General features: G+C 39.4%; 1 protein-coding gene across 1 annotated transcript; it reads left to right on the top strand.

Moving 5' to 3' along the window:
• The first annotated feature begins 3,064 nt into the window (after positions 1–3,064).
• csrnp1b (cysteine-serine-rich nuclear protein 1b) lies at positions 3,065–21,930 on the top strand. Its single transcript, XM_007253552.4, has 5 exons — positions 3,065–3,265; positions 14,792–14,992; positions 19,563–19,822; positions 20,054–20,350; positions 20,491–21,930. The coding sequence occupies exons 2-5, from the start codon at positions 14,809–14,811 to the stop codon at positions 21,490–21,492; spliced, it is 1,743 nt and encodes a 580-aa protein (XP_007253614.2). The 5' UTR covers positions 3,065–3,265; positions 14,792–14,808; the 3' UTR covers positions 21,493–21,930.
• Positions 21,931–27,972: the final 6,042 nt, after the last annotated feature.

The following is a 27,972-nucleotide window of genomic DNA, read 5'->3' as shown; positions in this document are numbered from 1 at the left end:
GTGCACTTCAATTTTTTTGGCAGTAATATATGCTATTTTAGCATGAAATAAAAAGAAATCAGAACCAGATAGGTTGATTCAGTTCAGTTCAGTTTTGTTTGTTGTCTTGGTAATTAATCTGATGCATTAGGCATTTGGTTCTGCTTGTGAAGTCCCAACCAATACAAGAGCTAATCACAAATCCTGATTGGACATTTTTTTTCAACCAAAACATTCAAATTCAGTAAGAAGAGTACTGTTATACTTTTAGATTTTAAATACAAGCATTATTGTACTTAATCATTTATATTTAGTGACTATTTACTAATTAATTTTATACCAAATAAAATGATAGATTCTTTTAATGTAAAAAATATATATTCTAAGTCATTTTAGAGCTATTCTATTTGTCATGTGTCATTAACTGAAACAGATGCAAACTATGTCAAAAATTTAAAATGAAAAGAAAAAGATACAAGGTTAACCATGATGATACACTATGGCCTTAAAGGACTTGAAGACAATATACTATGGCTTTTTAAGAGTCAGCAGGACATGTTGTTCTAAATGGACCAAACCCGTCTGAAACAACAGTCCTTAATTAGCAGCCCTCAATTAGTCTACTGTAAACCCTTCTCACAGTTTGTCAGAGGCCCTTCCCCAACTGCAGCTAAGCCCTACACCTGAGATTACACTGGAAGGACAAGCTGTTCACTTTCAGTTCTGCAGAAAGAAAAGCCAGGAGGTTTTCCATTCGCACACAGTGATGCAGTCCGCTGGAATCCAGTGCTGTACAGGTGTGGGTTTGTAAATAATGCTGTTAGGGAGAGTGCAGCAGCAATGCAGCAGGGGCGGTTTCTGAGTCTGAGGAAACGGGACGGTGTCATTCTCTCCAAGGCTTAAGAGGAATGATAATGACTTTTTATACATCAGATGTGGCACTGTTGCTTTGTTTCAGTTCACACCCAGACAGTTTGGTTTGGTTTTAATTTGGCTTCCAGATACTTGCCCATTAAACAATCTTATACAGTACCATAATAAATGTTATATAAATTGGCACAATACCACCAATATTGAGTTCTTTTGACTTAAAAAAAATAGTAAAATATAGTGAAGAAAGAACCATCTATTATCTGGTTATCAGGTTAACACCTGTCAGTTGGTAGGATCTACATGATTCTTAAAGGCAAATAAACAGTTCTTCAAGTTACAGTGTAAAAAACAGAGAAATGGGTAGTGGGCATAAGATCAGAGACACATGATGTATGGTGATGGTTAGACCACTGGGACAGAGCATCTGCAAAACTTCAGGCAGGTTATGTGGGGTCGTCCCAATATGCAGTGGTTCAAATCTACCAAAAGGGTTCCAGGCAAGGGCAACCAGTGAACCAGTGAACCACTGACAGGGTCATTGGCACCTAGGGCTCAGTGATGCACATAATGTGCTACAGATTAGCCCATCTGGTCTGACCCCACAGAACAGCTTCTGCAACACAAATTACTGAAAAAGCACATGTCTTGACATGTCTGAGGGGCATACTTAAATGTTCTAATGTTAAGGCTGATCTGTGTTTCTACTTTTAAGAGACATTAGACTTTTATAAAGCTCTTCACTTGAGATGAGCACTTAAGTAGGCTATCCTACTCAAACCACTCAAACACTTCACGACCCCACAGGAAGAAACACACAGATAACATCACTTTGTGTGAGTGTGTGAGATTAGTTCTACGATCAAATCTGACATCAGATTCCGCATTTTCTGAATTGTAGACTCTGTATTTTGACAGAGTTCATTGTAAGCCTTGACAGACAGTTTGTGAATTTCATAAACACAACAACATGACTGGTGCTAAGTGATGTAAAACCTTGTACATGATGTTTTGTGACTCATGAGGCGGACGGGGCTGAGTCAGAGAAGCTGGGAAACAACAGCAGCCTACTACATACTGTAGGCTGACTACGCCTTTTACATGAACTCCCTCTCTTTCTGTTTTCTTTTAGTTTTCATGCTCTTAAACATTAATTTCTAAAAAACTTGCTTTGTCTAAGTGTTTTATATCAATACTTAGCTCAAAACAGAACAGCCCAAGTTCAACCTCCTTGTTTTAAAACCATCTGGAATTTAAGTTGGGGAAAAAAAATATTTACTACATTCTTATTTCACAGTCGTCATTACATTCAGTTGATATAACCACATACTTGATGTCAGGATGCCCGGAAAGGAGGAAAAGGCGTGGGCTGAGCCTCTCCATAACTCACGTTATTATACCTCTACCCGTACTGCCAATCGCCCCGCCCACTCCGCGCCGTGATTGGCTCAAGAGTTCAGCCATCACAAGCAGTCCCGCTGTTCTGGCTATGTTCTGGAAAAACAAAGCCCCGCCTCTTTTATGCTAGGTTTGAGCAGTAATTCAGAAAAACGCTTAATAACGCTGCTTTGTTTGTAAAACATTAAATTATGTATTTAAATTAAAAAAGTTGTTTTAGTTGTTTTTACCACGAGTGTTAGGATATATGTAAAGCCTGAGCCAATCGCTGTGCAGGAGAGGCGGGTCTTCAGCGCTGTGGATCAGCAGAGCAGACCCGCCGGTGTTCTGTCGAGTTGCGCTACCTGTCGATTTGTGCTGCTTTACAGCACCGCGCATGTATTAATTCTCTCTCTTTTTTACTATTTTCACGTTTTTTTTCCTGATCATTTTGTTTTTATTTGGTACATTATACAATTTAAACTCACTGACATTTTTTTGCTTGAGTAATATTTTTTTTTACAACGGTGAACAAAAATAAAAAAAAATAAAAACTATAAAACGGATTCTAATCAACTATATTTTGCCTTGGTTTTACTCTGATACAGCTCTTTCGGCTATTCAAATATTATATCGATGCCTTTACAGCGAGCATGTATTAATTTTGTGTATTTTTTACCTTTAAATACACTATGGTAGCACGATTTGACAAGGTGGCACATCTCGACGGAACACCGGCTCATTCGTAGCGCAGAAGAGGCGTGGCCTGGCGGAAAGCGGGTAGGGGGAAAATGACGTCCGGGCGCCTGCGTCAGACGCCGGGAGGGAGTTTTCCACAGAACACAGAGCCAGTCTGGCTCAGACAAGGGACACGCTTCAGCACGGACGGACCTTTAACATCCACACACAATAAAACAAATCAGATCCAGTAGAACGGAGGCTTCGCGCGCGGATTCGCTTTGTGGATTATTAACACTGTTTCGTCTACACGCCTTTAACTGGAGATATCACTAATGGTGATCGGATTCGCTAAGTCTTGGTGAGTGGTTGTTATAATATTTTTTTTAATAAGGCTTTTTTTTTTGCTTTATTCTTGCTTTTTAAAAAGGCGTGTTACTAATGTCTAATAGCGAGATAAATCATAGCGGATCATAAGATGGTTTGGGTCAGTGGAATACGTAAAGAAATTCCTTATAAATAAAATAAAATTGTAACTTAGCTAGATATAGTAATAATAAAAACAGTGTAGCGTTAGCTGGCTTTCGTTATTAGTTGGTGTTTAGTTTGTTTTACCGCTGTTTTAATGTCACAGATGATGATAATGTTGATGTCGAGAAGGCGGTTCTGTGGTTTAGTTATATAGTTATAGTTAAACTGGAAATGTTGACTCATTTGTAGTTTTGTACTTTTTACGTTGTGTTGGTTGTAGTTGATTTAAGTGTGTGAACAAGCTGGAGCACTGTACTGTCCCCTGCCGTGGCGAGAGACTTCAGCACAACTACATTATAATAGCTTAACTAAGTTCTTCTGTTCTGAATATTATGAATGTTATGTTAACGCTGGCTAGGTAATATACCAGTCTGTCTGAATGTCAGCTCTCAAATAAATTAAAGCAGTCTCTGGCTGTGTGTGTAAAAGACAGCGGCGATAATTAAATGTGTGTTTGAGGAGGATAGGTATATAGATGCCTGTGGTAAGTTAGTGAAACGAGAGCGACTCCTTAAGGTAAGTAAACTACAGCCTGCTGAGACTGATATTAAACAGAAGGGGCAGCAAACTGACTGATTCACAGCGATAGAGCTGCCCTTTAATTTCCACCGGCACCTAGTGGCAGACTCTGTTTCTGCCTGCTGTTAAACGCAGTGCTTTAGCTAATAATAACTACATTAAAAGAGGGCTTCTTCGGGTTTAGGTAACTTAGCTAAGCTAATTCGCTAGCTTACTAGTTTATGTCTACGTTTATGACCGTTAAAAAGGAAGCAAGACACGGCTAAACATAACATAAACTAACGTTATTAGGTTCCAATTTTCTTGTTTAACATTATATCTTATGAATAACTAACGACAGTTACTTCGACATATTTAGCGTCAACTAGGTTTAGCTAATTTAGCTTTTTAGCTAATTGAGACCGTGAACAGCTAAGCTAACTAACGTTAATTAACGTTGTTCACGTTAATTTAAATATAGCGATTGTTTAACTGTATAAGCATATTTAAAACCTGCAAATGAGTACATTTAAGTTTAAGGTATTTAAGATAACCTATTGTTAATAATAAATAAAAAATGAAGCGTTAATAAAAGCTATGATAAAAAAGTATAGCAATATAAATTACATAAGCTAACTATATCTATAAAATATAGGTATATAATGTAGGTACGATTAAGCAGCTTTAATTGACTGCATTAATCTGTTTTATACATTGAAAACCAAAATAAACAATGCAAGCTTAACTACTTAACTAGTTAGCATCGCCAGAAGAGTGTGTGTGATTGTTAGCTAGCAATGCAAGATTAACTGAAGTCACGCTGTGAAAAAAAAAAACGTATTCTGTTTGAAAGTAGTATTAATATTTAGTCTAGTTTATCTCTTAGCTGAACTTAAAATAAAGGAAAGACCTACCTATCTATCACATATAATTCAGTGTAATTTAGAAAATTCCCCTGTGTCCGGGGCTCCCAAAGTGTCTTTGTAGTGAAATTTCACTTTTGCTTTTGTTCTAAGCTTGTTCTCTTGACACTCCTACTAACCTGTGCCAACAGTTGCTGAGCAATTTATCTACCAAGAGGGGTATGATTTCCCCTTTGGGTCTTTAGATTCTTGCAATGGTTCTTTGTGTTACTCTTAAGGAAGTAAATCATTTGCTTCTTTGCAATGATGTAAAACTAAATCAGCTAGAATCTGTATAGATTGTTATGTGTCAAATTTCATCTTAAATATATGGATGAAATATCATAAAGGAAAAGTGAGTCTGTGCCAATCCAGCTTGGTGGTGTTATCTGTGTGTTTCTTCATTTAAAGCACTTCAAAACATTCTTCTAAAGGTGAAAGATCAGGGCATGATTTCAGTGTTGTATTGAAAAAGGTGTTTTGGTGGTGTCTTACAGTCTCTAATACAGTAGAACACTTGTATTGTTTAAGGAACAGCCTTGTTAGGTGAACTTGTGGGGCCACCTGGCCAGGTAACCTCAGCCAGCAGTAATGAGGTCAGCACTGCAGTCGCAACTTGCCTCTGTCTCGCTCGTTTCCTCCTGTTTGCACCTGAAATACACAAACAGTCAAGACCCCATGTGCGCTTCCTAGTGGAGACTTCTCATGCATCACAGCATGCAGGGTATTACACAAGTCCAGAACACTCAACTGTGCTATTTGAGTTCATCCCTCTCTGTCTGTCTCTCTCTGTCTCCCTCTCATGTGCAAAGCCAGTGGCCACATTGTTAATCAGTCGGCCTCCTCAGAAGCCAGGACGCCCCTGTTTTGGAGCAGTTCGCACACAGTGCTGAGGCTTTTGTGTCGAGGGGATGGAGGGGGTGGGGAGGCTGCTGCCTCTAAGGCTGTAACCCATGGGGTCCCATCTGTTTTGTCAGTCTTCAGCATTCCTCCCAGCTTGTGAGGTACCAAGCAAGTGTCCCAGACCACAGCGTCCTGTCTCTTTTTCTCACACACAAACACACATGCACACACTCCGGCTGACCTGCTCCCTAGGGAGGCTCTTATAGCAATGGGATGGAAAGCCACTGTCTGTATTTTTATTAGCTTTTATTAGCCTGGCTAGAGTGCTGAGCAAGTCGAGGGATAACATTGAGAAGTTAATGCGGAAGGCATGCTTTGCCCCAGCTTTGCATTTCAGATATTGATGCAAATTGTTCTATGAACAATGAAAAGATCCCAGGTTAATAATACAACTCCAGTAGTCATAGTATACCAAAACCTTTCCATGTTGTTTGCTTGGGTCAATTGGGTCTTATCAGCAGTTATTTTATGAGAACTGTTTAAAAGTAGCGTCCTAAAGTCTGTTTGCTGCATCTGTGGTCTGTGGTCACTTGAACAGACTGTGAACAGTAAAATCCTTGTACTAAAAAAAAGAACTGAAAACCTGTTGAGTCAGAACACACTTATAGTAGAAGTCAATGGCCTGTTGTTTCAGCACCTGCCTTTTTACTTGTACTGTAAGTGTGTGTGTTTTGAATCTGTTGGGTTATCATATAAAGAGAAACAAACTCATTGGGATGAGTTATTGAACTGTTTAAGATGAGATACACTGGAGCATGCCTGTAAGTTGATAAAGCTTAAAAAACAAACAAACTATGAAACAGCCTCTTGGCTCATGCTACTTGCTGCAAAGGCTGACAGGCTGAAGGTGTGTGTTAAAGGAGTTGATTAGCTCTCTGTGCATGTTCTTTAATTGAGTTTGGGTCTGTGGTGGTCTTGTTCCAAGCACAACCTTCTGTATGATATAATGTTGTTGACCATTTCTTTCTTCTAGCTTCTTTTAAGTAAATTAGTAAGTGGCATTTCGGAAGCAGTTCTTAAATTTGCTAAATTTCAATTAGTTCACACATCATTAAGTCACAGTGCACAATGTGAAGGGCAGTAGTAGATAAGAAGTTGAGGTTTAACAGAATTTTCTGCGGTGGGAACTGGGCAGCAGAACTTTTCCATACAGCCTGCGTAAACAAGCCCATGACACAACTTTCTGCTCAGTCATATGGAAATGCCTCTGAAATCTCATGAGGTCAGTCACCAGGTGGTTTTGCGAGGATGCATGTTTGTCCTAGGCGTAGTCTCTCTGGAGATGCGGCGAGAATGTGAGCACATCTGGGTTCGATAGCTCTGAAAGAGTCACCCTTGCCAGAGAAGAATTCCTGCGGGCTGGAGCCATCTCTTTATTTATTTGTTTAAAGTCCTCACTGCCTCCTCCTACATCAGTGCGAGCTACTATTTGGAAGGGCCGTCCACCGCTCACTGCCTGTACCACAAGAACAGAATGTCTCTGGCACAGCTGACCGCCGCTCACTGTTCTGCATGACTGGAAACAACAGCACGTCTTGTTCGCGCACCAGCAGGTGGAGTGCTTCCGTCTCGTGCCTGGGGAACCAGCACTGATTTTGGACTGTTTGGACTAGATTATGAACAGTTTTCATAATACTCCATATTGAATGTTATTTTTTTTTGCATAACATTCAAAGCTTGTTTTTTATGTTTATTCAGCTCCTGACTAATTCATTTTTCTAAGCACTTAATTGTATGTATTTTTTAAGTAATTCTATTAAAAAGATTAATCTCTAAAAATCTCTCAATAGATAAATGATGCTGACAGTTGAGACTTCATGCATATATCGCATACATTCTTAAAGAATGATCAGTGGACTGCACGCTACTCACTGCGTTATCTCCTGCAGACGTGCTTCTCTGGAACCTGGCAGGGCAAAGTCAACTTTGTAGCACCAGGTGTATGCATGTGTGTGCAGTAATGTGGGGGTGTCTTTCAGTGTCTTTCAGATAGGCTGCTGTGAGTTGTTATCCTCTCCTGTCACTGCTGGCGAGATCAAGCACTTTGGTGAAGTGTTTTAGTGCCGGTGGGTCTTTTAAGCTGTTTTACAGTTTGGCTTAGTTTACCTGTTGCTGCTGCTGCTGCTGCAGCCGCTGCCACCATAAATACAACTTATATCTATACTTATACAGTGTGTATCCATGCCTATAACCGGGGCTGACTATTATCGTTATTTGCTGTGTCACTTTGACAAGACTTCCATCCTCGCTCATAAAGCCCTATCTGGCCAGAGCTGTTGTCATGAGCGTATCTATAACGTCTTATCAGGAGCTCAGTGCTGACTGTGGCAGTAGATCCAGTTTCACCGAGAAGCTGCTCTGGTGGACGGCCTTTCTCCTCTTTCCCCCCGCTGCTGCATGAGATTTATTTCCTGAGTGCCAATGACAAGAGCATGGGGAATACCTCAGGGGGGCGCTGCCTTTCTCCTCCTGCCTGGCCCACCGATGGAACGTCAGCGCTGCATAATTGATGGAGCTGCGAGAACATGCTGGTGTACTTTATCTCGCCTGTCTGATCCTATTGCTTTGGGCAGAGACAGTTAGCAGGCGACAACGTCCTCCTCCATCTATCTATTTGTCTGTCTTTCTCTCTTTGGTGTAGGCCTGCAAATATTTATGTATTAATTATATGCATCTGTTAATTTAATATTCAGTTAAAGAGATGTGCCAGCTTGTTCCAAATCCACTTTAGAGAACAATGCATTGATAAAATGCCAGTGATCCACTCTATCATGGTTGTGATGCTGCCTTGTGATTCTCCCACTTTTTGTTCAAAATATTGTCATGAAATCAGGACTGAATACAACATATTGTAAAGATTGAGTCATAAAATCTAATCAAAATTGTGGACCAAGTGTATTGTTACATGTGCCGCACCTGTCAGGTATCCGATTAGGTCTGTGTGTGTATATATAGGTATACCTTTTCCTCCCCCACTTTCCCTGTTACTGCACTGCCATCATTCAGATCCATCTGTGTGACCTGAGAACCTGTTCTTTTATGATGCTATAAAACAACAGAAGCCGTGTCACCTCCTGCACCTCCGCTAAACGACTCCAGTCTGTCTGAATGACCTGAATGAACGCATGGGAAAACATTATAGAACATTGTACAAAGTTTTTTTTTATATTATTATTAAACCTAATGGCTAATTTATCCCACATTTTTCGTTGCAATAAAACATCTTATTATACCAGACAAAGGCAGCGTCTTGCTAATTTGATCAGTCTTTAGGTGTAAGCTTCAGAACTACATGTACACGTAGTCATCTTTGCTTGCTGACGCTTTTGGGAAAAAGCACAGTTTGCCCCCAGGGATACGCGAGCACACACACCCCTTCCTGGGATTAGCTTGCCTTCATTGTTTCTGCCCATTGAACAGGATTAACAAATCATTGTGTCAGGTAGGCCGCAGTCAAGAGACAATGACCCACTTCTAACAGTCGGGCTCTTTCTCATCCCTTGTCATCACATTTTTATACCATGGGATAAAGGGTGTTGGGGAATGGGATCATACTTATGTCCATATGTGCCTTGTTTGTGTACTTTTGTTATAATATATCCCATATGTTTTATGTATATAGGCCTATAAGTATGTACTTTAATGTAATAATATATCCAATATGTATTAAATAGGCCTGTAAGTGAGTACTTACGTAATCATTGATGCTGTGTTTAGTAAGGGTTTTCTAAGCTTAACCAAAACCATACCCCGATATTAACCACAATAACCAAAAGCAAATGTGCTAAAAGCAAAAGTCGGCCTACTTTGCATATTGAGGGCAATTTCATTGGTTTGTACAATGTAGGATGCATGCTGTTTTCCTTAAGTCTGCTTTTCTACATTGTCAGTCCACTTTTGCCCACATATTTAAGTACACGCACACACACTTCATTAACTACGCTCTGTCCACAACCCTTAATTAAAGCTCCTTAGCTTAGCTGCTCCTCTAGCCCTCCTTCTCGCTGGTTTGTTTTCATCCTGACATGCTGGGAGATCCTGGGAAGGTGTAAGGTGATCTTCTGGGCCATCACAGCTTTGTGTATTTGTGGATCTGAGCATTGGCTGCACAGGCAGGGGGCCAGACAAGCAACAGATGCTGCTTCCAGGTGTTTCTGAGCTGCTAAATGCTAGTGGCTCAAGCTGGTGCACACTACAATGGTGTTTTTTTTTTTGTCAAACATGTTTGCTTCATAATGTGCTTCAATGTAGATTAGCCTACCTAAAGTAATGCTAGAAGTTTTATGTAAGCAATGCAAACAATGAATGGAAATGAATGGCATGTCATGCAAATGATACTATGCTAACTGCTAGGTACTGGCTTCCTATGCGCTGTGTTAGCATGTCCTATGAAGCTTTGGCTTGAATGTCAATTGCTAAAAGATAATGTAAGCAAATATCCACTATAGTTAGCATCATGCAAATGACATCATGCTAACTGGTTGCTACTTTTGGCTTCACATTAACACACTCAGTCGAGCTGCTGTTTTAAGCAGCTAGTTGTATCCTGAGTCTCCTAAGGGTTAGCATTGCAGAGGCTTCTATGCAGGCCTGCAGGCTGAGAGTATTACTTGCACTACTGCAAGACGAAACATGACTGGGGTTACTCCAGGGCTCAGCTGTGGCTGGTCTGTGCTGTGCATGCAAATGAACATGTGTCTAAGCATAGTCTGCACGCACTAACTATAGCTTGAACATCAGGACTGCAAGCTTTTGCTATTTTGCAGCTCTGTTCAGAAAGGCCTTGTGCAGTAGTTGTGTAACTGGTGCACACTGGAACACGGGAGAAGTGTTCCTTTGGCTTCCAAGACTGCTGCAGATATGTGTAGTTCTCACATTGTTTACCCTGCTTAAGCTTGCGTAACAGGAGCAGATAAAGCTGGCTAAGCGCGCAGTAGCACGTAGAGGTTCCTTGAGGCACACGGTGTGCGGTTTGGCAGCACAAGCCACCATGGAAGGGTGTCTCGCCGTCTGACGCGTTTTGTGACGCTAGTGCTTGTTCTCTAGTAAACAAGTCATTCATTGATTCCCATCATTAGGGGTGTACTTCAGCACTTTAGCTCAGGAGAAGTTAAAGTTTGCTGTCTGGCTGCTTAGTGGTCTAAAATACAAATAGATGTTTTATTTACTATCAAAAATGCTAATTATAGTGAAACGTATAAAAACACTAAACTATTTTATATATTGTATCCTGTATATGTGTTCTCCACTGCTGTGATTGGCTGTTGAAAAGTAAATTTAAACCATAAGAATAAATAATAAGTATTTTGTATATTAACAGTGAATGGAAGTCCCCTTTAGTATGTATTAAGTAATAAACTAAGGTTTAATTTCTGTTAATTACTATTAGAATAACATGTTAACATGTTAAACATGTTAAAGACCCTGATTGTGACACATACTCATCATACATCATATACAATATACCATACAGTTTCCCATGAAATATTACGTCAGACTTTCCCTTAGTCAAGATTTGCTTAGAAGAGATGAATCAGAATTATTCACATTACCCAGACTTGTTTTTAGCACAGCCCAGACTGCTCTCCTGACCTGTATCATCTTCCAGTCACGACTGTCTGTCACTTCTCAGAAGTGTCTGAATTAGTGAGAACAAGCCTGGTTTTGCAATACTCACACTGTACTCGCCACAATACGCACAGCCCTGCAGGAATGCCAGCAGTAGAAGAGAACGAGAAAAAGAGAGAAAATAAACCAAACTGGCAGATAGTGGAAATAAGATTTAGCTTTCCTTACATTGTACAGTGTTAATAATAAGTAAGATTGTTTAAAAGTGCGTAATCTGTAATCTCTAATATTCAGTATCTTGATTTAGAAAATATGAAGAAAATTCATCTATGGTTTGTAATTTTTGTTTGTTTCAGAACACTTAAATTATTGAGTAAAGTTTGAAGAATACATGTAATTAACAAAATAGAAAAATAGTACAGTTAATGAAAGTTATTAATAAGGCAAGTGACTGTTGAACACTGTTTTATGGACATTTTCATTACTCACTCTCCAAGTTAAAACATGGTGTACACAGTAAAATATTATATTTATATATAAATATGAAAACGTTTAAAACCACTGATTTGGTATTACTCTCAGATTAAAACATATTAGGATAATTTGCCAATAATTCATAAATCTCAGTTCATCAACATACATTACAGTTTAGGGCCCGAATTCTCCTTCTCTTATTCTTATAAAGTCACCATTTCAGAGAAACGATTTTGCGTCCACATCCTGATCTGTTAATTCCTTTGAAGCTAGTTAAACTGAAATTTTGTAATGTCTGTGACGTGGGTGCATTTCTAGTACACTTGACTGGAGGCTTTTCCTTCCTTCCTTCCTTCCTCCGCACATGTGTCAACAGCTGAGGAGCGAAACCCCAGCGCAGGGCCCGAGGTGAGCAAGCTGCCGGAGAATGTCTTCAGGGCAGACGATCACATGAGCCAGCAAACAGCTCAGCTCTCCTTCAGGAGTGACTGCATTCTTCCCTCGCAAAGTGCCTTAAAGCCAGGAGCCTGACCTGACCTTCTCCTCCTGTACTCTCTAAAGGCTTGATTGTTTTCACTGCTGCACAAGTAGCCCTCTCTGCAGGAAGCTGCAGAAAAAATAGCATTCTGGACTGGGGCTACATAAGAAAGCTAGCAAACATGTTTACTCCCAGCTAAGCACATATTTATCATTGTGGATACTGTTGCAGGCTTGCTGTGTATTTTATTCATTCTGCAGCGCTGTTAAGTGGCCTCTACAGTGTTCTCCACTGCGTGCTTGGTCGTGTGCCTGTGTTTGTTTTTTTGTTTTTTTTTTGTGCACTCCTGCCTGCCGATCAATATATTTGCCTGGCTGATTGGATTTGGAAGTGGGTGAAGGGTCTGGTAATTGTTGACTTGTGCTGGAGGGACATGATTGATTGCTTCCTGTTCATTTCGCTGCTGAGGGCCAGTGTAAAGTGCGGTCAGCTGGTTGTTTTAAGGGCCAGGCAGAGGCAGCATATTGGAGCAAATTATAATGGCCCTTCTGAACAGTTAGCAAAATGTACACTCTCACAGTAGCAGTATTCAGACAATGGTTAGATGGTTTCGTATAGAAAAGGTTCCTTTATCTACACAAAAACAGCCGAGGTGTGTTTGTATATTATTATATTTCAATCATCCTACTTCTTTTGGAAATAATATCTTTTAACAATGTTGTGTACATTAATAAACTTGATAAAATACTCAATATAACTGGTAAAAAAAAAATATATATATATATATATTAGGGGTGTCACGATCTCGATATTTTATCGAAATCGAATCGAAATGAGGTCACGATCTCGAGTATCGAAGTCAAAAAGAGGATCGACGATCCCTCCCGCGCGCGCTACGCAAATAGCGCAGCGCGCTACGCAAATGGCGCGGCACCAACACAGCGCATCCTATTCATTTAAATAGAGATAGCCACTGCATGAGCGCAGTCGGCGGGAGTGTGATCACTGTTTTTATCTGTCCAACGGGGGAGGGGGGGCGGGGGTTGGGCGCGCAGGTTTTGTATCTGTATCTAACGGAGGGGTGGGTGCGCGCAGGTGAGAGCGTGTGAACTCGCTGAAATGCGTGTGTCAGTGTGACTTGAGAACACTGACTATAGATCACAGTGAGGTGGATTAAAAATCTTAAACTTATAATTGACTACACCTGTTGCTTTCCATTGAATTAAAAAAACATCTTTCTCTCAGATAAAGTAAACACAAGCGTGTTTCTGACTAAAATAAAAGCTTTTCAGGAGAGATATAAGTTATGTGTAAATATTTATAAGACAATACCCACATCACTTATCTAACCACCCTGTACTGATTTCTGCCCCCCAATAATGCTTTCAATAACCTCTTGTAACCCCTGGGAGCCAGGGGTTACACTCTAATAGCCTTTAATAGTCTTCAGTAGCCTTTAAAAGACTTACCTGGCGGCCGTGGTGTGTCCACTAAACTCCGTAGTTATAAACATCCTGAGGTAATATAATGTAATCCGAGCAGTGCCTCCGTGTCGGCTGTTCTAACCTGCTGCTTGGGCTGAAAGATGAACTGTAGTGAGCTGTATTATCCGGTTAGTGGGGTTAAAACCTTTATTTGTTTACAGAAACAGTAAAAACGGACTGGCTGAGCTCTGTAGCCCGTGGCTGGGCTGTACTGAAGTAGTGACTGAGTGAAGAGAGCGGGGCTTGTGCTGCTGCAGCTCCGACTAGTGGTTGGATGAAGAACTGCAGCTTCATGTAATGAGCAGTTTCACCAGCCATCCACACACAGCTCTGATAAACTGCTTGTTTTAATAGTGCACACTGTTGCTACCAAAAAAAGTCACTAGATGGCATTACCATATATATCTTAATAAATAATAATAATAATATTTATAATAATAATAATAATAATAATAATAAATATATTATTTAAATTTTATGAGGCATAAAATAATAACAAGAAAAAAAAACAAGAAAATCGAGAATCGAATCGAATCGTGACCCTCAAATCGAAAATGAAATCGAATCGAGGATTTAGAGAATCGTGACACCCCTAATATATATATATATATATATATATATATATATATATATATATATATATATATATATATATATATATATATATATATATTTATTTATTATTTTTTTTTTTTTTTTTTTTTTTTTAAATCTTCAGGACTTTGAGAGTGAACGGTGCATTTTGAAAATAACATCACATTATATAAATTTGTTTTTTTTTCAGCTTAGATTGCATATATAGTCAGAAAATAAATGGTTCAGCAAAACTGGTGCATTTGATAATTTGGGTCCTTTAAGATTTTAGCCAACTCTTGCCATTGTTCTCGCACTGCGAGTTCCTGAATGTGCACACTCTGCAGCCTTTACAGTTAACCCTCCGGACGTCCCTTTGTGTTTATGCTAATTACCATATTTGTTGTACCAGGAATGCTACTAACAGCAAAGCTCATTATGCTAACGTGCTAATAAGTCTTTTCTGTGCCACACAGATCAGCACTCCAGCGCCATGAGCGGGCTCCTAAAGAGGAAGTTTGAGGAGGTGGAGGAAGACCCCTGCTACTCTTCCTCTTCTCCTTCGTCTCTCTCCTCGTCTGCCTACTCCGGCTGGGATTCGGATGGCGAGAGCTTGTACTCGGACACTCTGGACTCCACCCCCAGCAACCCAAGCTCGCCGGCAGCATCGTTTAGCAGTGAGTATCACCTCTGTAGCACTTTGTAGGTCGGGCATCGAGTTTCCCGATCATCAGTTAAATCAACAGTGATTTTAATTAGAAATTATTCTGCATCTTTGCCACCCCCTGCATTGATACATGACAATGCATTAATCTGCATTAATATATTTTTTTTTTTACTTGCCCTAAAAAAACACTGTGTCCATGCCGCTGGAAAGTGTTCTAGCTGCTTGTCTCAGCATGGAACATATTCCATGTCCTACTAACTGATAATGAATTTGACAAGAAGCAGCAGTACTCTCACAGGCTCCTGTGGGAATGAACTGCATGCTCATATTTAGTATCATCACCACTACCTTTTTTAGATTCTCCTAAAGCAATGATGTGTGACATCAAAAGGCTGATATGAATTCTGTTCTTTGACAAGGTCACCTTTTGCCTTGCAAGTGGTTATGGAGTTGCTCAGGAGACTCAGTGCAGCTGTAGAGGAGAGTACAGTGTGTTTGGAGGGGTGAAAGAAGCAGGCCAAGCAGTTGTGTGGTTCCCAGGATGGCAAGGCATGAAGCCAATGAATGGGGTGTGGCAGGGCGCCAGGAAAGGGAGAGAACACACCAAGCCTTGTGTGCATCTGGCACACCCCCAGCACAGGTGCTGAGAGAGTGAGGGAGGAGGGAGGGTGGAGAAGAGGAGAGGAAGGTGTGGTGGACGAGTGAAACGGAAATTATTTGGACATCCAGTTTTGCTTTTCTTACGATTAGATGGATCAGTTGAAACTTGATACAGTCTAAAACACTTCAAGTCCAAAGCTTGGGAGGATATTGTGCCAAAATGAGATAAAGTGTCTTCAATAAAAGATTGACTGTTTAATTAAAGGGAAATTCCAGCTTCTTATAATCAACATAATTCACTTACTGAGGCCTGTCACAATAACTTTTTTTTGGAAGATATATTGTTAAAATATCTACACATTGGAATTTAAATATATTATTTTTTTAGGTAAGATAACTATAAGGGTAATATTAAGGAATTTTCTATATTGAAATTATTATGACAAACTCATGGCAAGCCTTAAAAATGGAGGCAGTTTTTGTTTTCCATAATTTCCATTTCCATAAGTTTTTCTGAACTAAACATTTCACAATAAACTCCTTCATTTTCTGATTTTTCTTTTATAGAAAAAAGTGGAATCCTTTCTTTAACACTGATCATTAATGACCAGTTAGCTGACCATAGTTCTCACCTCTTCACATCTCCTTTACAAAAGGTTGAAAGGTTCTTTAGCACACCATCAGTAGTTGCTCTGTGGCACTGCTCCAAACAGCTCTCTTTAGCACCTTTAGTTTAAAGTGTGTGTGAGATAAGAGCAAAGCTCGCTTGCAGAACTCTGTGATAGCCGTCGCATATGTACACAGCGGGGCTCCCAGAAGGCCTTGTGTTTAATGGAGACCAGCTGCGGACTGTGGGATAGTGCGTTCATCCACTCTGCAGATAAGAATCAGTGAGCTGGCAGCCTTGAGAGGGAAAAGTCGCCTTACGCAGAGGTCAACATGAAGAATTTCAGCGCACAGGAAGTGGAGTTTGCTGCAGAAAAATGACTAAACTTGTTCCCACATGTAGCTGCTGTGATCCTTCATGTGGTTTTTACCCTGTCTGGGTGCTTTGCAGGGAGGGCAGCATAAGTCTCATTCCAATGGCTTGAGCTAGGGAGGAAAGTTTGACAGCTGGAAGAGCTGTGTGTGTGTAAGGGTGGGCGGCATGGCAAGAATGGAAATTTTTATAACTGGTGATGTGCATCTCAATGTTTTGTTTATCTGAGGTTAGCAAATCCACCAGCAAAAGCAAGGCATATTTAGAAAAGGCTGAAACTTTTTTACAGCTTTTACAGTAAATAAATAATTCAAGAAACAACCAAGAAATAAACCTGAGCAGTAAAAATGAATAAATAAAAAAAAAGATGATGTCATACTGAGGTGACATCCAATCAACTACTTGTTATTTGTTACTATGCAGATTATTACAGTGCAAATATGTTGCACTGGTTGTTCATATTGTTGTTTGCAGATACTCAGTTTTTACTATGTTCAGTTTACTAGAAGTTTCAGGCTAGCTCTGCCCATCATAAACGCTGTAAACACTACATACTATCATGATATAATTTATTCTAAATTTATCCTAAAATTGTCATATTACTAGGGGTGTCACGATTCTCTAAATCCTCGATTCGATTTCATTTTCGATTTGAGGGTCACGATTCGATTCGATTCTCGATTTTCTTGTTTTTTTTTTCTTGTTATTATTTTATGCCTCATAAAATTTAAATAATATATTTATTATTATTATTATTATTATTATTATTATTATAAATATTATTATTATTATTTATTAAGATATATATGGTAATGCCATCTAGTGACTTTTTTTGGTAGCAACAGTGTGCACTATTAAAACAAGCAGTTTATCAGAGCTGTGTGTGGATGGCTGGTGAAACTGCTCATTACATGAAGCTGCAGTTCTTCATCCAACCACTAGTCGGAGCTGCAGCAGCACAAGCCCCGCTCTCTTCACTCAGTCACTACTTCAGTACAGCCCAGCCACGGGCTACAGAGCTCAGCCAGTCCGTTTTTACTGTTTCTGTAAACAAATAAAGGTTTTAACCCCACTAACCGGATAATACAGCTCACTACAGTTCATCTTTCAGCCCAAGCAGCAGGTTAGAACAGCCGACACGGAGGCACTGCTCGGATTACATTATATTACCTCAGGATGTTTATAACTACGGAGTTTAGTGGACACACCACGGCCGCCAGGTAAGTCTTTTAAAGGCTACTGAAGACTATTAAAGGCTATTAGAGTGTAACCCCTGGCTCCCAGGGGTTACAAGAGGTTATTGAAAGCATTATTGGGGGGCAGAAATCAGTACAGGGTGGTTAGATAAGTGATGTGGGTATTGTCTTATAAATATTTACACATAACTTATATCTCTCCTGAAAAGCTTTTATTTTAGTCAGAAACACGCTTGTGTTTACTTTATCTGAGAGAAAGATGTTTTTTTAATTCAATGGAAAGCAACAGGTGTAGTCAATTATAAGTTTAAGATTTTTAATCCACCTCACTGTGATCTATAGTCAGTGTTCTCAAGTCACACTGACACACGCATTTCAGCGAGTTCACACGCTCTCACCTGCGCGCACCCACCCCTCCGTTAGATACAGATACAAAACCTGCGCGCCCAACCCCCGCCCCCCCTCCCCCGTTGGACAGATAAAAACAGTGATCACACTCCCGCCGACTGCGCTCATGCAGTGGCTATCTCTATTTAAATGAATAGGATGCGCTGTGTTGGTGCCGCGCCATTTGCGTAGCGCGCTGCGCTATTTGCGTAGCGCGCGCGGGAGGGATCGTCGATCCTCTTTTTGACTTCGATACTCGAGATCGTGACCTCATTTCGATTCGATTTCGATAAAATATCGAGATCGTGACACCCCTACATATTACCCACCCTAAGTGTAAATGTTTCCAAGCTCTTGTATCTCCATCCTGAGAACTGTGTGGCTTGGGCTGTCCTACTGGCCGGAAGCCTCAAACTTCCAAAACATTTACTCCCTCTGCTGTGATTCTGCGCCTGCCGCCCACCGCCGCCAAAGGGGAAATTCCTGGGCGTACTGTTTGTTTTTAAGGCGGGATTCCTATTTTCTTTGATCCAAGTGGAAGGAGGCTTAAAAAACATCGAGCACCTAATAAGCTTTGTGTCTCTCTTTAATAATATTTTAAAAATGTACACTTTCATAGTGTTATCAGGGCCGTATTATACATTTTTAAACCCAAACACCAGCTGCTTTTTTGTCACACTGTGTATGACTGTTTCACAATGGACAACAGTCCTAAATGAGTTCATGTTTTTTAAATTGGTTAAAAACTTAAAACCATTTTTTCCTTCGCATATAATTTTTCTGCTTTTAAAAAATAAAGCCAAATTTTAGTCATGCTGTGACAGCTTGTTCCAAACCGCTGTTCTTCCTCTCCTTCAATTGCGCTCTTTGTTTCTGGTACTGACAGCACAGCGGGTCTCACGGAGCATCTCCACTCTCACAGCTCTGGCTCTGCCTTTGTCTGGTCTGCCCTCTAGTGGAAGATTAGCTTTAGAGCACCTGCTGTACCCATGTGATCTTGATGTTTACACAAGAGACTTAGGCACTCCAAGTCTTCCCATTAGACCTGGCACAGTTCCTACCTAAATACTCCCTGATGAGTTCCTTGGAAAAAGAACACTAAGTCTTCCCCTGAAAAGACTTATGCGCACACACACAGCACACACTTGTGCACATACAGGCATGTGCCTCTTTGTTATTCCATTGACTTTCCATAAATGTGCTCATCTATTTAATGCTTTTCATCTGTGAAGTGAAGTGCTTTTCATGTTCAAACATCTTTCAAACTGTGTTCAAGATTTTCTTTGGAAGTTTTAAGTGTTTGTGTATTTGGGTGTGTTCATTACATTAAAAAGAAATAGAATTAAAGAGAACATTTGTTAGTGAAATGAACTAATGTTATTAAGATTTAACCCTACTCTTTCTGTCTTTTCTCATAGCCACCTCCATTCTGAAGAAGTCCAAACGTCCACGGAGAGGAAACGTCCAGTTCGATCAGGTGACGGTCTTCTTCTTCCCGCGATGCCAGGGCTTCACCAGTGTGCCCAGCAGAGGCGGCTGCACACTGGGCATGATGCAGAGGCACAGTGCCCAGAGGAAATACACGTTGGCTGAGTTCGCCATCGAACAGCGCCACCTACGCCAGGAGAAGCTGATTAACAGGTTGCGAGAGGAGAAGCTGGAAGCCCTCAAACAGAAGGTACGTTTAGATAGAACTGTCCAGTCGGTACAGCTTCAGCAGACACTTTAGTCTACAGATACTGATGCTATTATGATGTTACATTATATAATAACTTATTATATAATTAGTGCATTATGTGTTTGGATGTAATGCCATTTGATAAAAATTAGGGATCAATGTACAACACTCTGGTCAAATTTATATGGAACAGTAGATCTATAACTCTGTTAATTTCTCTCTATCTGACAGCTGACTAAAAACGGTACCCAGGATTCAGAGGAGGCTGACCGCCTGACTGTGGATGACATCCCTGAGGAGGAGATTGACATCACTGGCGTGAACCTGGACAGCGGTTCGTTCTTGCACCCGTACCCCTCCAAGAGGCGACATGCCATCCTGAAAGCGGCCGGTGTGAAGAAGATCGATAAGGAGGAGAAGAGGCAGCTGCACGCATTGCGCATGTCACGGGAGGACTGTGGCTGCAGCTGTCAGGGCTTCTGCGAGCCTGAAACATGCAGCTGCAGTCTAGCTGGCATCAAGTGTCAGGTAGGTGTTTTGGAGTTCTTTCAGGACGTTTTTTTTTAATACAATTAAAAAGGCTAGGTATTGGTCACTGCTTATTCAAGTGCATTCAATAGAAGAGTGATATATTTTATTTATTAACTTCTTTTGCCTCACTTTTGCAGATGGACCACTCGTCTTTCCCATGTGGCTGCACCAAGGATGGCTGTGGGAACACAGAGGGCCGCATCGAGTTCAACCCCAGCCGCGTTCAGACCCACTACATCCACACCATCATGAAACTGGAGCTTGAGAAGCGTCTGGAGGAGCACTCGACCGAAAGTGAAGGCTCTCGGGACGAGCATAACGAGCAGAGGGCAGCAGAAGGCAGCAACGAGCCCGAAACGTCCAGCTTCCATTTCAGCTCTGAACTGGCGGCAGCAGGAGAGAACAGCTGCAGTAGTGACATGACGGACTCCTCTAGCTCTTCAGGTCAGAGCGAGGACTCAGATGTGGGCGAGAGGCCCCACAGCGAGCAGTCGTCCATAGATGTGGATGAGAACGGACTTACACGCATCCTGAGCTTCAGCGACACAGACAACGAGGACTGCACTGTAGATTGCAGGGACAATAGGGCTAACAGCAACTTGCACTGCACGCAAGAGCAAAGAAGGACTGAGCCGTGTTCTGTAGGGTACGGCATCTTCAGCGCTGTGGAAAATGCTGACAACGACGATAACGCTCGCACGCCACCAGCAGACTCTGTAACGGACTATAGAGCCGCGGCCATGTCTGAACTTTTGGACGAAAACGCCAATCAAGGCAACGCTCTGTTCAACTGCGGCTCTGTCCCAAACACCCCCTCCCCTTCAATTGACCGTTCAGCTAGTTACATGGACCTGAGTCTGTCCTCAGAGTCTGATTTGGAGTTCTTTGATGGCTTTCCATGCCTAGGACCCAGCTCACTGTACAACTCCCTCAAGGAGTATGAGCATTTGGACAACTTCTTTCAGTTCCAGCTGCCTGGATACCCCAGCATCCCCCCAGCTAATGACTCGGGCACATGTCTCCTGGAGTCGCTGATCGGCTTGTCAGAATCGGTTCCAGAACCCCCTGCCACCTTCACAGACAATCAGATGCTGGAAGAAGCCATTAAGTTGTCTGTGATGGAGTATGTGAAAGTCTAAGGGGAGGCTGATGTTAATAGTTAACACTATATATAGATATAAAAAAAAAGATTATACGATTGTAAATTAACACAATTTTTGGTGTAATTTTGTTGTTTATGGAGGCCATTTTGCCCTCTGTCAGAGACTGAGATTTGCATTATTTGCCTTTAAAATGTTAGCAGAGCATTTTATTATTATTATTATTATTATTATTATTACTATTGTTAATATTGTTAATATTATTATTATTATTACTATTATTAATGCCATCAAAGTGGCAGCTACTATTTGAGTTTAAAGTCTCCGGCTGTCTGGTTTTTGAATACTCGTACACGTGGCCAGGAAGGTTAAGCGTTGAATTTGTCACCCACATTGGTGTTATCATTAATATTATTACTATTGATAAAGTTATTTATATGAACTTTAAACGGGGCACAGATGGGAGTCTTTTAAGATCTTTTAAAATGCTGATTTATGCACCTCAGGGACTTTTTCTAGCTTTTGGAAGCAATGTATTGTGACCATCGCTGTGATGGACCCTATTTGGCTTTTTATCTGAGAATTTCCACCAAAACCCAAGCAGCATTATAACAGCTGGGGGTGAGGAGGAAAGTTCATTCTCTCTCCATCACGTTTGTAAGGTCTGTACTGAATTACAAAGCTAGAGGAAGACTCCTATTCCGCAAAAAAAAAGAGAGAGAGAGGAAAACAGCTCATTGGGATCTACAATGGTACACGGATCCTCCCCCAAAGGCTCCTCAATTAGCACTTTATCTGTGAAAATATCAAAGTCAAGTGGGGGGGCAGATGGGTTGGTGCCGTGTGCTTGTTGGTTTAAGTGTAAGGTAAAGACCCTCGCACTTTTTTTTTTTTTTTCGTTCTTTTTTTTTTTGTTGTTCTTTAGGTGTTTGAAGGGGTCAACAGCACAAGATACAGTGGAGATATACTATATATACTGAGCGTTTGTGTTATTTATTTACAACCACACCAAGAATATCTCAGTTATAAAGCATAACTGGCATAACTGTGATATGTATTTACCATTACTACTTATTGCTTTATTTATTCCTTAAGTTTTGAGTTATTTATTTATCTCCAAAACACCAACTGAATGAATTATCTGAGCCGCCCTGCGCTCTGGTAACGTGAGAGGAAGCAGCTTTCTGTGAGAGGATGATGATGATAATGATGTTTTGGGGGGGAACATCAGTCCATTCACATTCACTATCATGTGTGAAGCAAATCTGAAGTTATATTTTAGTTAAATTATTTCATGTTTATCATTTCAATAGTATTCTCTAATTTATTAAATGGATGGGCAATAAAAGGAGTGGTGTGTAAAAAAACTGAAAAAAAGGAAAAAGGGTAACACTTTACTGAAGAGCAGTGTTTAAAAAAAAAAGGCTACATGACGTCTTTGTAGGCCTTTGGTGACAACTGACATATACCTACATATAGCCTTTATAAAGGCTCATTTCAAAAAGCCTTCAAATCAGTTGTCTAAAAGACGTCAGGAAAGGCAGTATCTGTCATTCCAACTCATTAGGCCTTATGACAGCTTGCTTGTGTTACATACGTGTGTGAACGTGTGTCATGAAAGGTTAATGCAGGCTTCGTGGCGGCCTAATAAACGCCTCCCTTTAGTAAAGTATACCCTAAAAAAAGTTTACTCAATGTGCCTGTTAATCCGAGGAGCCGTGGTCGAGTGGACAGAGAGGATTTCTTTTCTAACTGATGGAGTGAAAAACTGTTTAACCTACCTATTTCCTAAAATCACTATCATGGGACGGTTGCTGTACAGCCCATGACGTTGCCTACGAATATAGAGAATTACACTAAAATTTTGTAACTAATTTATGTACATTTAAGAGAATTCTAATCTCTATCATTGACAAACTATTTTATTAAAAGAAAGCCACAATTTTTCTTCAAATATGAGAGGAAAAAAAAGCATTTGTAATATATTAATATAGATTAACCTATACTCATGGAATTTATTCTGGCCTGGAGTACAGGATGTGTGCAGGTGTAAAAGATGTCTTCTTTGTAATGCCTACTCAGTAGAAGTGAGACTGACTTCGCTAAGCTAAATTTGATTGTATTCAGAATGTTTCGGCAGAAATGACTGACCACATGGATTGTGGATGTAAATTATTAGTTCAAAGATCTGCATATATTATGCAAAAAATGTATCATGTTATGCAAGGGAAAAAAACGTCTCCAAACTCGAACAATTAAAGTGGTTCGGTCTGCGTCGTCCTAAAAGGACCAAAAACAGAAAAAAAGAGAAGAAAAGCCGGACATGATGTACATATCCCACTTTATAGTTTCGACCTTCTGAAGCTACTTGCATGTGAGATCCATTCATACCTTCGTCTCAGTATATGATTTGCCAGCGCAAAAAAATGCACAATCAAAAGAAAACGTATTTGCTTTTTTTGCCTTCATGTGCTGTTCTTGAAGCTCACAAAGATTTGTTTCCATTCTCAAGAGGGCACTGCTTTCGCAAGTATACCTTATTTCCTTGTAAAGATGTATCACTTCTTATGAAGAAATGGAAAAATGATGGGTATTTATTAGTCCTAATTATTGTACGTTTTGATCTACGATGCTTTTGAAAGTGTTTCTTAATTTTTTTGCCTTTTATGTTGTACATATTTTCTGCTTCAATGGTACTACAGAGCAAATGAAGCTGCTTTTTTATATTTTCACGCTCGTCAGTTTAAAGCTGTTCATTTCATTCAAGTCATTTGACAGTAGTATGTCCTTTCAAAATAAAAGTTCAGCTTTTTCTTAAGTGCTTCTTTGTTTTGTCTGTGATTTTGCAACCCACCTTCAGTTAAACCTTTTATTAATCCCAGTTTCAACATTATTAATGGAATACATTGTTAAAGCCTTAAAACTCTACATATATGTTTCTGTACAAGGTACGGTGTTTATTGTTCATATATAAAAAAAAAATAGTTTTTCAGTGTCAATTATCTGTAAATGAGAGAAAATTCAAAGTAATGTCCAGAATGAAAGACTACAGTAAAATCTGCTATTTGCAACCAGTAATTACAAACACCTAAATGGTGTAGTCTGAATTTTAAAAAGAAATCAATAACTTTCAATGAACTGTAGCATTTTTTTTCTTTAGTGTGAAAAAAGTAATCTTAAATAAAACAGAAATACAGTGAAAGATTTATCAGTTATTTAATATGAAATTGGAAATGTTCTTTAGATTTTGCTAATCATATTTGAGGTTCTTAGCAGATTGCAAAAGGAAAAATATATTTGTTGCATTAACAAGAAACTGAGTGGGATTTTATATTAAACAGCTCTGAATAAACATTTAAGACATAGACAGTAAAATACAGTCTAATAAAAAACAACAAATAACCTACTTGTTTTCTTCTCTTTCTCTGACCCTAAAGAATGAGTATAACATTTAATACTTTTCATAATGCATAAAAGTGTTAAAAAATAATGAATTCGACAAAAAAAGGAACAAATTATTATTCAAATAAATTTTGCAACTGTTGGATTTAAAATCAGGATATGGTGTTTTGGTTTTCAGCGACTGACCACACACCACAAACATCATACATAACACATCTACCAAACACACAAAAACACACAAAAACACTTTACCAATTCCCTCTTTTTACTGGCTGTGATGAATAAAATATACAAATGTGAAGAGATGTTTTCACCTGTGCAGCACTAGATGGCGCCCCTCTACCCTCTAAAGCTTTAGAATAGCAGCCTTCCCCTCTCCTTACTCTGCTGAACTAGGTATCTGGGTTCTATTGATTCACAGGGTTTAGTGCATGACCAGTTTTAAATTCTCTTTACAACAATGTCTGAGCGTGCATCCCACATAATTGGTTTTATACACGTTTTATACACGTATACCAGTGTCTGGAACCTGAGAACACTTTTAGCTTTTGGTAATATAGTGTAGTTGTGTTATGTGAAGTAGCTTATCCAGCAGGCTAACAAATTGTTGCTAGTTTGCTAATAATATTAACTAAACATCACCCAGTAGCTAATGCTCTTTTGTGGTTATTACTGAAGCTAACCGCTAATGCTAACACAGTCACCACACCGGCATCAGCACAGTGGTTTTAAAATCAGAAGAGCATAGATACATAATTATACATCAATTTTATACGTATTAGTATTTTAAAGACACAATATGCAGCTCGTAAAAAATAGGAGACCACTTCAGTTTCTGAATTAGTTTCTCTGATTTTGCTATTCATAGGTAAATGTTTGAGTAAAATGAACATTGTTGTTTATATAAAAAAGAAAAAGAGAAATGGCTTAAATAACAAAAAAGATGCAGAACTTTCAGACCTAAAATAATTCAATGAAAACGAGTTCATATTCATAAAGTTTTAAGAGTTCAGAATAAATCAATATTTTATTTCATATTTGATGTTTTTAATCACAGCATGTTCTCAGTCTTTTGGATAACTTTATGTCACTCCTGGTGCAAAAAATCCAATGGCTTATGATCATCCATCTTTCTCTTGATTATATTCCAGAGGTTTTCAATTTGGTAAAATGAAAAAAAATAATAATAATAATAATCATGATTTCCAGAGCTGTACACTGCAAAAAGCTAAATCTAAGCAAGTGAAATGTTCTAAATTTAAGGCAATAAACCTTATTCTCTGATAAGACTTACTAAGCATTGTAAGTGTTAGATTATTTTGCTTATTTTAGGGATAATTATCTTAATCATTCTTACTTAGAATTTGAACTTTATTTTAAGTAATTTGAACTCAAAATAACACAATCAAGCAGCTATCAAGTTATTCTGATTCTTGTGTCCAAAAACAGTGAATTTTTTGCTTGATTTAGGTGTTACTTCACTCATTTTGAGACTTTGCCATTGCTTTTTGTAAGAAATCTTACTAAGAAAATGTTGCTTACCCCATTGGCAGATTTTTTTGCTTAATATACATATATTTGTCTTAATTTGCATATGGTCTAGTTTTTGCCAATGGATTTTTCGCAGTGTATATGTCATATTGTTAACAGATGACTTCATGGTGAGGGTGGATGAGGGTCAGGCTGAATTGTCCTCTTTTAAAGTAGCTAATGCTAACATTAGCTAATATTACACTCATTCAATGTTTTAGATTAGCCAGGCTAGCTAGTTTCACTGATTACAGCAGCTTTTCTGCCTTGTTAGAACAGTCGGACTCTATTGTTCTGGTCCTTCAGCTGAAATGAAACGAAGTCTGTGGGTTTTGATGCCTAGTTTAGATGAATTTACTGGGGTGTTCTGTAATAAAGTGCACTCCAAATCATTATATGCTGTAAATAAGATAATATCTGTAATATCCGGGTAGCTTTACGAGGCTGGATGTAGCAGAAGAAGGTCCTATTTATCACTAATATAAACGGATGATAATTAATCTAAATTTATTAGTTGCTGGAAATAAATTGCTATTACCTTACACTGTGTCTGTTTCTCCAGTTATATTGGTTTCAATTCTCCAAAGATTATAAAAATATTTTAACTGGACTGCTCAAATGAACACTACCTTAAACATGGCGTTTTGGTGACGTTCGGCGTAGTAAACACACGTGACAGTCAACAACTTTAGCTAAAATAGAGTCAAAGTTAGCTTCAGTGCTAATTGTTTTTGTATCCTTAAAGCAGCAGTGCTAATTAATGGGATATACATTTACTTTACTTGTAAGCTACATAAGCCACCAGTGCCTCCATAAATGCTAAATTAGTAAGCGCTCTCAAAGAGCCTCACAGACACTGAATTCAGAATCCATGACGGCTGTGCCTCAATCAGCTGTAGTAATATACAGTTTATTAGAACTTCTTTCCATTTGTGTCTCATTAAATCTACAGCGCTTGGGTCTTGAGATGCACAATACTGTATACTGCATTAATCAACTGGGTTTGGTAACAATGCTAACCCATGACAGTGCTAATAACTGTGCTGACATCTGTGACATAAAAGAGGGATATATTATGGCTGTATTTGCCTTAAAATGACGGTAAAATATTGAAGTAAACGACATCTAAACACAACAAAGCAAACAAAGACAGACTTGCTTTTTTCCTCTTTTTTTAATGACAAATATCAAGTATTCAAGGTATTTGTAAACAAAAGCGTTCACAAATGATGTATTCACTTCTGTTCCTGAGGAACACAGAGTAGGAGCGTGACCTTTCTGATACAGCTTGTCTTCTTTTCATTTCAATAAATAAATGTTGATAATATGCAGGTAAAAATAAGGAGAACACAAAGGTAAAAGATCTACCTGAAACGACCCACATGAGCAAATAATGACATCTCGTCGTGCGTCGAGCGCACACTGACAGCACTAAGAACAGACAGACTTTGGCCAGACGCCATTCTTCTACAGCCATTTTAATCCTGCTTTTCTTAAGATATTTTACATTTTCACTTTTATCAATACAGCAAAAAAGAAACACCAATTTGGCTTCAGACCAGCAGCGAAGGCCGGCGTCCCGCCACA

The sequence above is a fragment of the Astyanax mexicanus genome, chromosome 1 (assembly GCF_023375975.1).
Source record: "Astyanax mexicanus isolate ESR-SI-001 chromosome 1, AstMex3_surface, whole genome shotgun sequence".
Taxonomy (NCBI): Eukaryota; Metazoa; Chordata; class Actinopteri; order Characiformes; family Acestrorhamphidae; genus Astyanax; species Astyanax mexicanus.
Note: the sequence above shows the minus strand (reverse complement) of the source record. Positions and strands in the feature narration are given on the sequence as shown.

Excerpts from the sequence above, each read along its gene's own strand:
- csrnp1b (XM_007253552.4), top strand. The coding sequence starts at position 14,809 with ATGAGCGGGCTCCTAAAGAGGAAGTTTGAGGAGGTGGAGGAAGACCCC. Across the intron at positions 19,823-20,053 it reads TGGAAGCCCTCAAACAGAAG|CTGACTAAAAACGGTACCCA; the intron begins GTACGTTTAGAT and ends TCTATCTGACAG. Across the intron at positions 20,351-20,490 it reads TAGCTGGCATCAAGTGTCAG|ATGGACCACTCGTCTTTCCC; the intron begins GTAGGTGTTTTG and ends TCACTTTTGCAG.